The sequence below is a fragment of the Danio rerio genome, chromosome 8, assembly GCF_049306965.1.
Source record: "Danio rerio strain Tuebingen ecotype United States chromosome 8, GRCz12tu, whole genome shotgun sequence".
NCBI lineage: Eukaryota > Metazoa > Chordata > Actinopteri > Cypriniformes > Danionidae > Danio > Danio rerio.
The window spans coordinates 13,925,810-13,941,433 of NC_133183.1; the positions used below are offsets into that span (position 1 = coordinate 13,925,810).

General features: G+C 35.8%; 1 protein-coding gene across 2 annotated transcripts in view; it reads right to left on the reverse strand.

Moving 5' to 3' along the window:
- Window positions 1-15,624, reverse strand: part of phf19 (PHD finger protein 19) — a 63,091-nt gene that overhangs the window by 7,997 nt on the left and 39,470 nt on the right. For both annotated transcript variants that reach the window (XM_005166852.4, NM_001128526.1), the window contains exon 14: window positions 12,250-12,345. In XM_005166852.4, the coding sequence (XP_005166909.1) occupies window positions 12,250-12,345 (96 nt within the window). The remainder of the gene's footprint in view (window positions 1-12,249; window positions 12,346-15,624) is intronic.

Sequence of the window (15,624 nt, forward strand, 5' to 3'; positions counted from 1 at the left end):
AATCTCTCCATAGTTCTTCAGCAACACTCTGCCCTTCCTCATTGTAAATTAATATCAGCTGCTTTAGTCCAACATCTACATTAGCAAGATGATGAAGATGAAATGAGAGTGGACATTTCAGCAAGACAATGATCCCAAACAAAGCCAAGGAAACTCTCAAATGCTTTTAGAGAAATAAAATCAAGCTGTAGAATGGCCAAGCCAATTACCTGATAAATAAAGATACCTAAATAAAGATCAGATTTGATAGGTGCGACCCACAGAACCACCAAGTTTTTACACACTATTGAAGTCTGTGAAATATTGAAGTCTGATCAATGCATGAGACTTCATTCTCCATTTGAGAGGCGTCTCCATACGAGAGAGCAGCAAAAAAGCCTTTTATATGAAGTAATAAATACTTTGTGTCTTGTGTCATCCCATTGTTATTACACATAACTCATTTTTCAGATTTTTTGTTTTTGTTTTGTTTTTTATGTTTGTACTGTTTGGGTTTTTACCAAGATCTGATTCAATTCAATGTCAACAGCTCCTTTAAAATATTATACCCAGAAAAATAACATGATGTGTTCAATACTTATTTCCCCTGCTGTACATATTTCCTGTTGGTCAGCTGCTCATATGGCTTAAGTTCCATCAGTACATTGCATGCAATCAGGAGCACTGCGGTTTCACCTATAATATCTTGCATAATTTGTGTAAAAGAAAAACTGTCACAATTAGCAAACAGCAATCCAGCCTGTGCAGATTGCTAGTAAACGTGCAGATCACTAAAGAACTACAAATCTGCCAGCAAAAGAACTACATATTCAGTCATGCACCACTCGTACACATGGCCTAGATCCCCATGATCGCAAACAGACACAGCTGAAGCTCAAACACACACGTTGCTGAATCTTGTTAAGCTGTATAGTAAACGTTACGACGCATTTCCCTTTTCTAGTCTTGCCGTGTACTGATCTTTGCTTTGTTTTGTTTTGTTTGTTTATACATGTCTGCTGCCTTCCTTTGAACATCCGCCTGCTTTTTGACTATGATTCTGGATTGCCCGTGTACATCTGTGTGCTCCTGTATTGACTGTTGTCTGCCTGACCATTCTCTACACAATAAAACCTGCATTTGGATCCTCACCCCTGTTGTCAGCATCGCTTCACGTTACACGAACGATGGTCTCAGGGGTTTGGAACAACATGAGGGTAAGTAATTAATAACAGACTTTTCATTTTTGGGTAAACAAATCCTTTAAGATATGTGAAAGTTATCTGAATGCTAGATGGCATAATTTATTAGAATCCTACATTCACTGACCAAAAAGGTCACTGGTTTGAGTTCCATCTGGGCCAGTTGGCATTTCCATGTGGAGTTTGCATGTTCTTCCTGTGTTCGTGTGGGTTTCCCACAGGTGCTCCGGTTTCCCCTCACAGCCCAAAGACATGTGCTACAAGTGGATAAATAAACTAAATTGGCCATAGTGAATGAGTGTGTATGGTTGTTTCCCAAGAATGGGTTGCGGCTGAAAGGTCATTTGCTGCATAAAACATATGCTGGAATAGTTGGCGGTTCATCCCGCTGTGGTGACCCCTGATAAATAAGCCACTAAGCCGAAGGAAAATGAATGAATGAATGATCAAGTCAAAATTTTCTTTGGGCAAGTGAAAATGGCTTGACTGAATTAGTAAAAATACTCAACACTGCTTGAACACTAGAAAATAATCAAGACTAGCATAAATATTTTTATTTTAATTAATGCTGTGTCTATATTTTCCCATGGTTTCAAAGGTGTTGTATTGAAGTTCAATACATCATGACAACAGTAGTTTGATTATCTGGCAGCCTCCAACCAGCCATCCGTTAACTGCACATTGAATGCACACAGGCCTTGGATTCCTCTGGTTATGATTTTTCAAGGCCCGCTGCAGTAGGTGACAAAAAAAGAAAGGAAAAAATGCAGACCAAATCTAAGGGATTACTAACTGAATAAGAATCCGGCCTGCGGGACATGAGACATCACTACCAAGAATGTGATGGTTTTTCTGAAGAAGTGGTGATTCAACAAAGAGAGAAAAAAAGGAGAAAATCTTTACAGAGTTTTGTGAGGAAGACAAGCAAAGGGCAGAACAGAAGTTTGCATATTAAGTTTTTCACCTGGAAAAGAAAAATCTGTCATTATTTTCCCAATACTTATTTTGAATCTCAAGTAGATGCAAATAAGATTTCAGGGCCATGGCGATGACATGTGTAAGAGAACATAATTTTAATTTTTACTGAACTGCTGATTTAAAGAATGTACTACATCTGTGTCACGCTGTCAATCAGCATGTAATTAGCAAACATAAATGTAAATCTGTTATTTTCTGCTTTTAGGTTGTCACCAGGAAAACATTAATAGCCAACATGGAGTCTGATTCGCACGTTTTTTATATTAATGCCATTCTACACTCACCGGCCACTTTATTAGGTACACCCATCTAACTGCTCATCAACGCAAATTTCTATTCAGCCAATTACATGGCAGCAACTCAATGCATTTAGGCATGTAGACATGGTCAAGATGATCTGCGGCAGTTCAAAACAAGCACCAAAATGGAGAAGAAGGGTGATTTAAGTGACTTTGAATGTGGCAGGGTTGTTGGTGCTAGATAATATCTGAAGTCTGAATATTTCAGAAACTGCTGATCTACTGGGATTTTCACGCACAACCATCTCTAGGGTTTACAGAGAAAATATCCAGTAAGTGGCAGTTCTGTGGGCCTTGTTGATGCCAGAGGTCGAAGGAGAATGGCCAGACTGGTTTGAGCTGATATAACTAAAATAACCACTCATTACAACCAAGGTTGCATTCAGAGAAGCTCAGCTGCACAACACGTCCAACCTTGAAGCGCTGGGCTACAGTAGCAGAAGACCACACCACACGCCACTCCTGTCAGCTACGAACAGGAAACTAAGGCTACAATTCACACAGGCTCATCAAAATCGGATAATAAAAGATTGCGAAAAACATTGCCTGGTCTGAGTCTTGATTTCTCCACAGCCACCAGAGATCACTCCAAAAGAGCACCTTTGGGATGTGGTGGAACGGGAGATTCGCATCATGGATGTGCAGCCGACAAATCTGCAGCAACTGCGTGATGCTATCACGTTAAAATGGACCAAAATCTCTGAGGAATATTTCCAGTACCTTGTTGAATCTCTGCCATGAAGGATTAAGGCAGTTCTGAAGGCAAAAGGGGGTCCCGGTACTAGTAAGGTCTAACTAATAAAGTGGGCAGTGAGTGTATATTTGCATACAGTAGGATATATAAGAAAATAAGAACTCTTTTCTCAGCATTCCCAAATAAATTAAGCCTTAATAGTAATAATAATACTAATAATAATACTAATAATAATACATGTACCTTTTAAATATATATTATATATAATATATAAATATATAATAAATCAATATATATATATATATAAATTAATCAATCAACATCAAACGTTTCAATAGTACTTTTTCTAATCTAAAACTCCTTCTAATTCTTGCTGCTTTTTTGACCACATGATTCCTGTCTTTAAAACCCTTCAACATGTTTACCTGCAAGACTTAATTTTAAGTGTGTTTTTTGTGCGCCTTTCCTGTTCATTTAAGACACACTGAGAGACGAGTCTGGCCAAAACTAGACAACATGCAAAAATCCCTGCTAATCAATAACAACACCACAGTGGAGCCTGAAAACACCTGGAACAGAGTCTTTGACCTTCAGCACTAAAAGAAAATCCAAACACTGGACCACAAACGCTGAAAGCCTGACATCCAAATTTATAATTGACTGATGGCATCCTCAGTTCTGGCATGCTTTCACTGGCATTTTCAGCTTCTGTATTTAAAGGGATAGTTCACCCAAAACTGAAAATCACTCAAAACTGAAAATCACCCTTCTTCCTCATTCTGATGCGCGGTTTGGACTGCGGCAGATCATCTTGACCATGTCTACATGCCTAAATGCATTGAGTTGCTGCCATGTGATTGGCTGAATAGAAATTTGCGTTAATGAGCAGTTGGACAGGTGTACCTAATAAAGTGGCCGGTGAGTGTATGATTGTAATAAATTTTGGGACCCCTACAAAATGAGATATATTTCATGAGGTACAGTACGTGTGCATCTCAAGGGGTTAATCCTAATGAATGAGGTACATCTCCAGGGGCTAATCCTAATGAATGAGGTACATCTCAAGGGGATAATTCTAACGTATAAATAGAAATACAAATTTATCCATTTTTATTCATACATTATGTAGCATTTGTACAGAATTATTTGTTCCTAAATAAGTTGGCAGATTACATTTAATTTTATTATAATTAAAAAATTCCAAAAGTTAATTTCCTTTCTGGTTGTTTGCCGCATTTTCTGAATTATGTCGAGATAAAAAGAAATTGTCAAAACCCTGTCTGTAAAAACCTCTGATTGTAACGTCAAATAATAAAACAAGATATTTTCACCTGACTTCATCTAACGTTCAGATTTTTGTGCTTAAAATGTATGCAAATGAGTGCATATTTAAATAACCACTGCCTTATTTGCAAATTTACGTTTCCAAAAATGTACAATTAAAAAAAAATGTCTGCAAAAAAATGTCTGCTAATCAATGAACTGGGGAAATATAGCGATTTGTTTTAACCCTATTCACCTGCAGTCAAAATAAAACCAGAGCACACAAGTGCCCGTAACCATAAATAATCCATAATCTGACAGCATATTTCTCAGCGAGCTGTCAGAGACGGTTTACACAGCACATCAGGTGGTGATGGATGCCTGTTATTCCTCTTTAACTTGTGGGCATCAGAGTGCAGCCCCAGCAGGAGAGGTGCGAATCTACAGCGACAGCCGCTCTGCCAAACTGTCCCGCTACAGCAATATTGATTACGCTGCAGTGGAGCTGTGAAGAGAACACTTGTGGAAGAGCCAGATGATAGGCGGAGAGGGACAAACCAGAGACACAATGACAAATCTCTCAAGCTCATGTATAATAAAAAGCAGAGTGGATAAAGGTCAACAGTGTGGTGGTTTAGCCGCAGTCATTGAGGTCATTTTGTGTCAAATGTGTATAAAGGTTAAACAGACTGCACTGTAGGTCTATAGAGGACAAATATGTTCATGTAAAAAAAAATTGGTGAGGTGGCTCAGTGATTAGCACTGTCATCTCACAGCAAGAAGGTCGCTAGTTCTAGCCCCGGCTGGATCAGTTGGCATTTTTGTGTGGAGTTTGCATGTTCTCCCTGTGTTCGGGTGGGTTTCCTCTGGGTGCTCAGGTTTTCCCCACAATTCAAAGACATGCAGTATAGGTGACATGAATAAGCTAAATTTGTCGTAGTGTATGTGCGAATGCGAAACTGTATGGGGGTTAGCAGAACTGGATTCCGGCTGGAGGGCCATCTGCTGTGTAAACATATGCTAGATAAGTTGGCGGTTCATTCCGCTGTGGCGACCCCTGGTAAATTGGGACTAAGCCGAAGAAAAATGAATGAATGAAAATCAGAAAAGTATCCTATTTTAATTTAATAATATATTTTCACTAATGCAAACTACCAAAAAACAAAAACATTTTACATGTCATAATTTATTTTTTTGATAGTATCAGTATTGCTTTTTTTAAGAGATCTAAAAGCTGGTGTGCTTCAAAACAGTAACAGAATTCCCATTTAGAAGAAATAAAACTGATATAAATATGTAAGGCTTGTAGTTTGCAATTTACGCCTAAATAAACGTTTTTTTAAGTCACCTCATACTTCAGTTTCTCATCAAACTGTGACCAATCAAATGCTCTCTAGTATCTGACGTGCCCCGCCCCCTTCATGACGCTTTACATTTGAAGGGGTACAAGCAGAGCGGTGATAGAACAAAATTACATTCGCTGCTTCTTTTTGGGAGGAGCTGCTCTATGTCACACTTTCTCTTTGTCGAACAAACTGTAGAATAAATAAATGCACATTTCACTTCACGGGACCGTTAACCTTTTTTTTTTTTTTTTTTACTGTTTAAAGCAACTAAGCCGTCTTTACATAAAGCCACTTTAAAATAATGAAACCTATTATTTTCTAAACACTTAAGGTGTCACAAGTATTAGCTGGAGTATCCAACAGAGAAACTTGAGAGTACTCCAGCAACCAGCGTGTGAGTATGTATATATACTAGGGATGGGAAGATTAACCGATATGTATCGATACGCGGTCATGCGCGTGCACGATGCGAGTGCATCGGTTGAGCAGCAGAGGATGAATGAAATTTTGGAAGCAAATCGAGATGCATCGGTTTTTGCGAGATGCATCAATTTTTCCGAGATACAGCTTATATTTTTAATATAGAATGTATTTTTTATTTATTAACAAGTGTTGTCAACCTGTTTCTGGCGCATAATTTAATCGACCTACATAAAGTAAGCCTTAGCAACGGATTTGCGGATGTGTACACTTTCACTACAACTCAGTGTATCAGGTGTGCGGATGAAGCTAGTGGAGCGCCCTCAGAAAGCGCGAGAAGCAAAACAAACATTTTATTCCCCACTGAGTTTTAAATCTAAAGTATGGCAACATTATGGATTTAAGAATGGACGACATGACAGGACAGATGCAATTTGCAAATGTGCCGCGCATCTGTAAAATACGCGGGCAATACGAGTAATCTGAAATCTCACTTGAAGCGGCGCCACGGTGTTGTTGTGAAAGCATCTTCCAGTGTTTCTGCATCCCCGGCTTTCGCACTGCTTCAACCAGCTCCAAAAGTGGTGAGAAAAGCATTGCAAGTTTTTTTTCGATGCGCAACAGTTCAGCTCGCTCTACGCCAATAACGAATGCTATTGCATTGTTCATCTGCAAAGATATTCAGCCTAGTGTCACGAAGAACGAAGGTTTTAAACACCTCCTCCTGTTAATTTTTATTTAATTATAATAATAATAATAATATTAATAATAATAATGATAAACATAATTGGGTGTCACGGTGGCACAGTGGGTAGTTTGACCACCTCACAGCAAGAAGATTGCTGGTTTGTTATATTTTTATTAGCCTGTTGTTTACAGTGACAGTGATGTTTCAAAGCAGCATAACACTGCTAGTTCACCACCTTAAGTTTTGAATAATCAGTGGCAAAATATATCTTTGTAAAACTTGTTTTCATAGTTGAAAAGTTAAATCACAATTCTTGTTGTGCAATGCTAAATTTATTTATGTTGAAAGAGTGCAAATATATACATATTTTTTTAATATATATTGCACTTATACATTCTGTTTATCTTGAAAATACCTAAATAATATGTGCTATATGTTCTAAAATGGCCCTCTACTGTAAACTGACACTCTGGCTCTGAGAGAAAAGCCAGTTTGTAAAAAAAGTCTTGGTTTTGCTTGGTTTATAAATAATCAAACTCATTCAATGGCACAGCATCCTCTTTCACATCATCTCATAAACTTGATCTAATTAGTTAGTGCTGAAATATCGCATCGTATCGTGATATGGGTGTGAATCGTATCGTGTTGCATCGCAATATGTCACAAATGTATCGCTAATATATCGGATCGTATTCTTTGTATCGAGATGCGTATCGGATCGGCATTATAGCTTAGATGCCCAACCCTAATATATACAGTGCTCAGCATATAAATAAGTACACCCCCCACGACTTTATCTTTTAAATTCATATTTTTAGAAGGAAGCTATACAATATTATATTTGTGCATATGTAACGGAGGATAGCCAGTAGGTGCTGTGCAGGTAAACCTCACTCCTTTGACCTCTAAAGGTGCTCTAGCGACAGACGCTAGAGGACATGGTCTTTAGCCGACTCCCATGACTCCCATGAGGAAGGTTGCCGGCTTGATACCAGCTTAGAGTGGGTTGGGTGGCATAGAACTGGCGGGGTTGCACATATACAATAGATTAGTCAATACTGAAGCCAAATCTGGAGCTTATCTAACAAAATAACTTACGATAACGGTCCAAATTTGTGCTATAGAAAAATATTAAATAAAAATTTTATACACATGTTCGCCACTCATTCACCCAGACTACACATTTAATCATGCTTTGCCCCAGTTCAGACCAATATCAATCTAGACACACACACACACACACACACAGCTGCAGATAATTTACACCGCTAATAGACACTATATCAACACCACATTCACACTCAACCATTGCTCAGTCTTGTATTACTGTTATAGTGTGCAATTCTCCGCATTTTTTTTCCGTGTCGTGTGTTGGATTTTTGACAGGATATTGGATTATTGATCGATTGTTTGCTGCCTGCCCTGACCTTTGCCTGTTTACAAGACTATTCTTGTGGATTAACTCTTTTGCTAAGATTTGGCTCCTGAATTCAAGCCTGCATGTAAGACCATCCCTTCTGTCATAAAGATGCATTTGACTTTTCTCTCATTATTACATACGACTAAGCATGCATGTATAACAGTATAAGTCAATGATCAGAGTTTAAAGGGGACCTATTATGCAAAAATCTATTTAATAAGGGGTTTAAACACAGTTGTGTGGCAACAGTCTGTGAATATAACCAGGTTCTAATGGTTAAAAAAAGAATTGTATTTTATATAATAACACGTCATAAAAACAGTCTGCAGAAAGACATTGATTGATCCGTCATCATTTTTCCATCGATCTCTCCCTCATTAACATAGGATGTTAGTCTTGTTTTTGAATCTACCACTATGCTGACACTCAGGGCCCTATCATACACCCTACGCAATTTGGCGCAACGCAATTGTTGTTTGCTTGTTTCAGCTCAGTTCAAAAGTCATTTTGATGTTTTCCAGCTCGCTGTTTAAATAGCAAATGCATTTGCACTTATATGTGTGCTCATAGGCGTTCTGGTCTAAAAAAGGAGGCGTGTTAAGGCGCATTGCTGGCGCGTTATATGCAAATATCTTTACAAATGAAAAATAATTAAAGGAATAAAATATTACTAAAATGATTATTTTCTAGCCTACATAAATATAAAAACCACCGCCTTCCATGCCTTCTTCGTTTCGGGGGGCTTTTTTAGTTTATTTATGACAATTTGCATTCGTATAATGCTATTATTATTAGCTGTATTATTTATTATATGCATATTTATATTTGTTTTATTAAAAACAAGCTTAGATTTTCCCACCTGTCAGGTTTTAGACCATATGGGGCACAGCATGTGTATTTGGATATAACTCAGTTTTTTGACCACACTTCGTTATTATTGTTCATTTATTCATTTGCTGGAGTATAGAAATGAATTTAGAAATAGTTTTGAAACAAATCTTTGCGCTTAATAAACTAAATTAATTTTGTATAGGTTTATGGATGTCTGTGCGTACAACACGTTTCCTATCCACAAGAGTGAAAGTGAAAGTAAACAATGAGAAGGCTCATGACTCATGCTTTAGCTGTAGATGGTCTGTTTAACTGTTTTCTTACTAGAGAAGTGCTCAGTTTTTCCTTTTACAAAGTCCGCCATGTAAATAGCAAATGCGCTATGGCGCGACACAACTGAATCTTAAATGGAATGGGAGATGAGACTCTGATTGGTTTATTCTCAAAACACACCTATTACTCATTAAGAGAATAAGCTCAACCCTGTTAGACCATACGCCACGGCGCAAAGTGGATTTTTTTGTCCTTAAAATAGCAAAAGTGGATTCTGACACGCCTTTAATGCTTTTGTGCCCTGCTCTTTGGACTTTGCGCCTGGATAGTCAAAACAGAGCCCATAGGCATTTGTAGCTCCGTCCTTGTTGAAAAAGAAAGCTGGGAGCACAATCTCATTTAAATTTAAAGCGACAGTCACTAAAATGGCACAATTAGGATCAGAGACTAAAAGCGGCAGTTTCAAAGAGTTAAAAAACATGAATTGTGTGGTATTTCGAGCTGAAACTTCACATATACACTTTCTAGAGATATTAGAGACTTAATTTACATCTTGTAAAAATGGGCATAATAGGTACCCTTTAAATGTGATGTTTTATCACATTATCCTAAACTAAACTACAATTCAATAGAATATAAGCTTGTTTTTAATAATAATAATAATATTAATAATAATATTAATAATAATAATAATAATTTTATATATATATATATATATATATATATATATATATATATATATATATATATATATATATATATATATATATATATATATGACATACTGTAACATCACCACATAATACGTTAAAATTTCCATTTTAAAAAATGGGAAAAAACTATTAGCTTCGCAGAACCAGGCCAACTTTTCTGGACTCCATTATAATGGTTAAAGTATAGTTCATTTTAGTATTATTTCATTTTACAATACAAATAAAAATGACATGAAATAATGACTTGATTCTACAGTTCATCAGCATTTTAAAAAGCACTCAATTCATACCATCATAGTTATTTTTAACCCTTTGTGAATGTTTGGAAGCAGCAGAGTTATGAATGAATAGGGAGTTTTCTTTTAGTTGTCTTCCAGGGTTTAAAAACATGTTTTCCACGTCTGCATGGTACCAGCAGGTCACCTGCTAATGGTCCTCCACTGAAAAGATCCATTAAGGTGACCTCATATGTCAAATACACAGCTTTAACTTCATTCATATGAATCATACTGGAGCAGGAGTATGGCTGATTCGCAATGGCCTATGAAGGATTACATCACAGCAGAGCTAAGCGCTGAATCTACAGCCCCACGGCTAAGCAAGTTTATATTTCAGCTGCATTAAGATGAGTTTCTAGATTTTTCCAATTCTTTTTTAGTTGTTAAAATTCAATGCATTCAGTTTCTTTTTAAAAGAAGAAATTAAATGTTTTTGTGCATTGAGAAATGTACAGTAAATGTTAACAATGATCTCAGTTCAGGTCTTACACTTTTTGCCACTGTTGCCAGATGGCTGTTTCATATTTAAAAAACACATAAAGCCTTCAATTTTTTACATACAAAGAGCGAAAACAGCATAACTTTTGTTAAACAACTTTGCAATTAAACTAATTCATGACTCAGAATTATCTAACGCACTCTGTGATTCAGTCTCACTGGCAGAGAGCTGTTACGGCGTTAGACTGTTCGTGTTAAAGAGCTCCTATTAAGCTTTTTACACTTCCAGCCTCCTTTAGTTCTAAAGAAATGCTGTTATTTGAGCATGAATAAGACCTTCAAAATAACAAAGCACAAACTCACACCAAAGGGAGTTATGAATCTATATCAGTAAGTGCTCTTTCTGAGCTCAAAACAGCTTAACTGTAGTCTTGAGTTTTCTTCCAGGAACGTACACCTTGCAATACATAGAATTTAAATCCTTTCTTCTCAAGGGTGCGAGGCCTGATTGAGCTGCGTTAGTAGTGTGTTGTCTTCATGTCAAACAAATACTAATTCATGAATCTAATATACTGATACACATACATTATGCATTTTGTTAAAGTATGTATAAATTACTTGCATTACTTATATAATTACAGAATTAAGCCCAGAAGATTCTTTTGTCTCTCTAACCTGTAAGAATAGTTTCACAAGAGTTTTTTATGGTATTACACATATTATTTAAATCAAGCCTATAAAAACAGGGATGTTTTTGCCACCACTGACTCTATTTAGATTCAGAATTTCACAATCTTTATTCCCAAACAATTCTCAGTGAATGTTTTCAGCAACACATGAGAGTGCAAACCTTTGGTGAGTTAAAGCACCTCTTTGTAAAACGATGTGCAAATTTTCTGCATAAAAGCGCAGTATAACACATCTGCTCTGACCCATCATCAGAAACAGAACAGAACAGAGTTTATTATAATGTAACCAGTGACACAGAGAACGGGGTATACGTCTTTCCATTACAAATTCGTCACATTTAAGATCTGATTTCTTTAACATACATTAACAATACGACAGTTTATTTTACCCCAGTATTTTCAATGAAGTTTCTGCACTAGCCTGTTGCTCCTGATGGCGCTTAAGTCTACATAATCTTTCATCCAGTTTTTACGTTTGAACAACTAAATGAATAATTAAATCTATTAAACTGAATGTACTTTTAATTGCATTGCAATGTTGATGCTGTAACAGGAAATAGTCACATTAAGCTTTCATTGGAAGTTTATAATTTTCTGACATACACTAGCTGTGCATAGAGCACATTGGCAGATATAAAAAACAGTCCAAAGATTTTAGTGATCATTTAGCAAATACATACAAATGTTTTGTTATCTTTTGTTAATGGGGAAAAGAGATGTGAAGGGACTCAAATGTACCTGAAGTCATAGGAGACGCTGGTAGTGGCAGAACCAGAAGTGCTGGCCGCATCAGTCGAGTCCTGGTCCAAACTGAATGTCTGTCCTGAGCTGGTACTGAGAAACAAGTAGAAGAAGAAACTGGCAATTTGGTTGTGCATTTTTATCAGGTTTAGTTTTTTTTATTTGTATTTGTTATTATTTTATTGTTTTAAGAAAAAGATGTCAACAATGGTATTGCTAAACATTGACATACTAGTTTTAACTGCTTATTTGTAACTAGTATTTGTAATATTTAATACATAAATAACTGAAAAAAAAAAAATATATATACATAGATACAGTTGAACACAATTATTAATTTTGTTTTCTTTTTTAAACATTTCCCAAATGATGTTTAACAGAGCAATGAAATTTTCACAGCATGTCTGATAATATTTTTTCTTCTGGAGAAAGTCTTACTTGTTTTATTTCGGCTAGAATAAAAGGAGTTGTTAATTAAAAATTTTAAGGACATCAATTTTAAGGACAAAATTATTAGCCTCTTTAAGCAAATTTTTTTTCAATAGTCAACAGAACAAACCATCGCTATACAATAACTTGCCTAATTAACCTGTCCTGCCTAGTTCACTTAATTAACCTAGTTAAGTCTTTAAATGTCACTTTAAGTTGTACAGAAATGTTTTAAAAATTATCTAGTAAAATATTATGAACTGTCATCATGACAAAGATAAAATAAATTAATCAACCGTATTCAGGTACAGAAATTGAGTAATCACAATGCAAAAAAGCTTTTCTTACTTTGTTTTGTCTTGTTTCTTGTCCATATATATATATATATATATATATATATATATATATATATATATATATATATATATATATATATATATATATATATATATATACACACACAAATATTGTTTAGTTTTCACTGTCAGAAGAAATAAGTGAAAATTAAGATACTTTTTTGTTTGATCTGCCTCTGGTGTAAGTGAAATAATCATTTTTTTGCTTTGAAGTGTAGATATTTCAACTAGAAACAAGAAAAAAATACAAAGTAAGAAGTGTTTTTTTCAATTGAAACTAACTCTGCAGTGGATCGATTGTATTTAGAAAGCAAAACGATCCAGCGATCCAACGAATTTACAAACCAGGCTACATCACAGTGTGTTATGGTTGTGTAATAGCCATATACGAATATGAAAAGAGAATTATGAGTAGGGCAAAATGTCATTCCTACCAATAAATGTGTTTCATTTCGAATTCGAAAGTGAAAGCATGCTGAAATATTACAGAGAACAGTTTATACCTCAGAAAATTTGTCAGAAATGACCATTTGATAATTATTCAATATTTTAATCTTATAACATTTTGTATTAGCCCTATTGTTTTGTTCATTTCTGCACTGCACTGAAGAAAGATCAACATTGATCTGCTTCATGATCAGACTGCACTCTCAGTTCATCTGTTATTTCTCTCTATAATTTAAGCCTATAATGCATAATTCTAAGCCCCTTTCACACATACAGACCTTTCCGGACATACAGACCTTTCCGGAAAATTGCCGGCAATTTTCCGGAAAGGTTGTATGTGTGAACAGGTCCTTTTTGAAAATACTGGTAAATTCGTTCTGGCTATTTTCTGGAAAGAGAAGTTGTAACATTTCCGGCAATTTGCCGGAATGCTGCGCTGTGTGAATGCAGAAGGAAGATTCCCGTATTAAGCGCGTGCATGTCTAGAACGTGTTGACGTGAGACGTCTGCTTTAGCCAATCACAACAGTCAGACGCATTTACATCCGCGCGGTTTGTGAGAATAAAAGCCTTTGAATATTTTTCCAGACACATTTAGCTGCTAGAAGTTAGTCAGATCACGTTTATATGTTCTTCTTAATGCCAACTGTGTAAATAATCATCGATGAGATGCTTATGATAAGCCGTTGTTTGTTTACCTTCAAGCTTTGCGTGTGCCTGTGAAACAGCCTATGAGCGCCTGCACACGCACATATTATGAACATCTCGACAGGCGAAAGTGATCCTGCGAAAGTTGTTCACAATATTGATCATTCACAGAGTTTGTAATTTAGTCAAATGTTTACAAATACAAGCGCAGCCGTTTAAAGCTCATTTGTGGTGAATGATGTCAGAATTTACCGGTATTTTGGAATGGATGTGTGAATGCTCTTTTCCGGAAAATTTCCGTAACTCCCTCGCCTGTGTGAACAGCGCTTTTTTCAATATACCAGTAAAGTCTTTCCGGAAATTTTCCAGATATTTACCGGTAACACTGTGTGAAAGGGGCTCTAGTCAACGTTTTCATAATACATTAATTCAATAGATTTTTACAAAACTTGACAATAGAAATGAGGCTATGTATGAGAAAGTTTTCATTTATGTATTTTTTTAATGGTTAGTGTTTAAAGAAATTGTGCTAAGCTAAAGGTATGCTGAATAAAAAGTGTATGTATACAGTTATGTTTGGCCTTTAACACATTATTTAATATATGTCTAAGAAATAACTATTAACTTCTCTTTTTGTGGGGCCAATAAAAATGTTTGCAGGGCAAGTAAAAATCTTAATATTAGAAAAAAAATCCTTAGCTTTTATTTTTTCAGATATATTTTATTACATAATAATAATTTTACTAATATATTTTTATTATTTATTTATATATTTTTTTAAATATATAACATAATATATTCATTTTATAGTTCTAGTTCTAACGACTAAATATCAACACATTTTAAAACAGTACAGTAAATAAATAACATTTAATTTAGTAATCAAAACTTCTCACATAAAACAGCACATTGAAAAAAGGAGCGTCATTTCAATTTGGCTTTATGTTACTAATCTTATCTTTCTCGACTTGTTTAATCTAGCTGTACCCCAGAGGCCAAAGCAGAGGCTACTGAAGAATACAAAAGAATACAGTTGATCCGACCTGCTGCTTGCTATTCAACACATTATACAGCACTGGGATTGTGACTATAACAGAGTTTATCAGGACTACCATTCAAAGCATGGCAGTCATTAACCACAGTTCACGGCTTTGTATGATGAAACCCAACGTGCCCTTTTTATTATGACCGAAAACCAACTCCAGATTTCTCCTTTATACTCTTCAACAATTCCTTTTAGACGGCCGATTTCGCCTCTGAAAGCTTTGCGCGCCCCAATAGTGTTTCCAGTTCTCTCATTATTCAGGCCTGTTTGAGAGACGATAACCTTTACAGAAAAGTATAATTAAATCGCTTCACCCACCGTGTTGATAAAAAAATGTGGGGGGTTTTTTCCGTTGTGATTGGGGAAACAGTGAGAGACCTTTCTGATATTTCATAGGGAAATGGATGCAAATGAGCGCGATTATTCGAAAGCCAATAAATAGATGCTT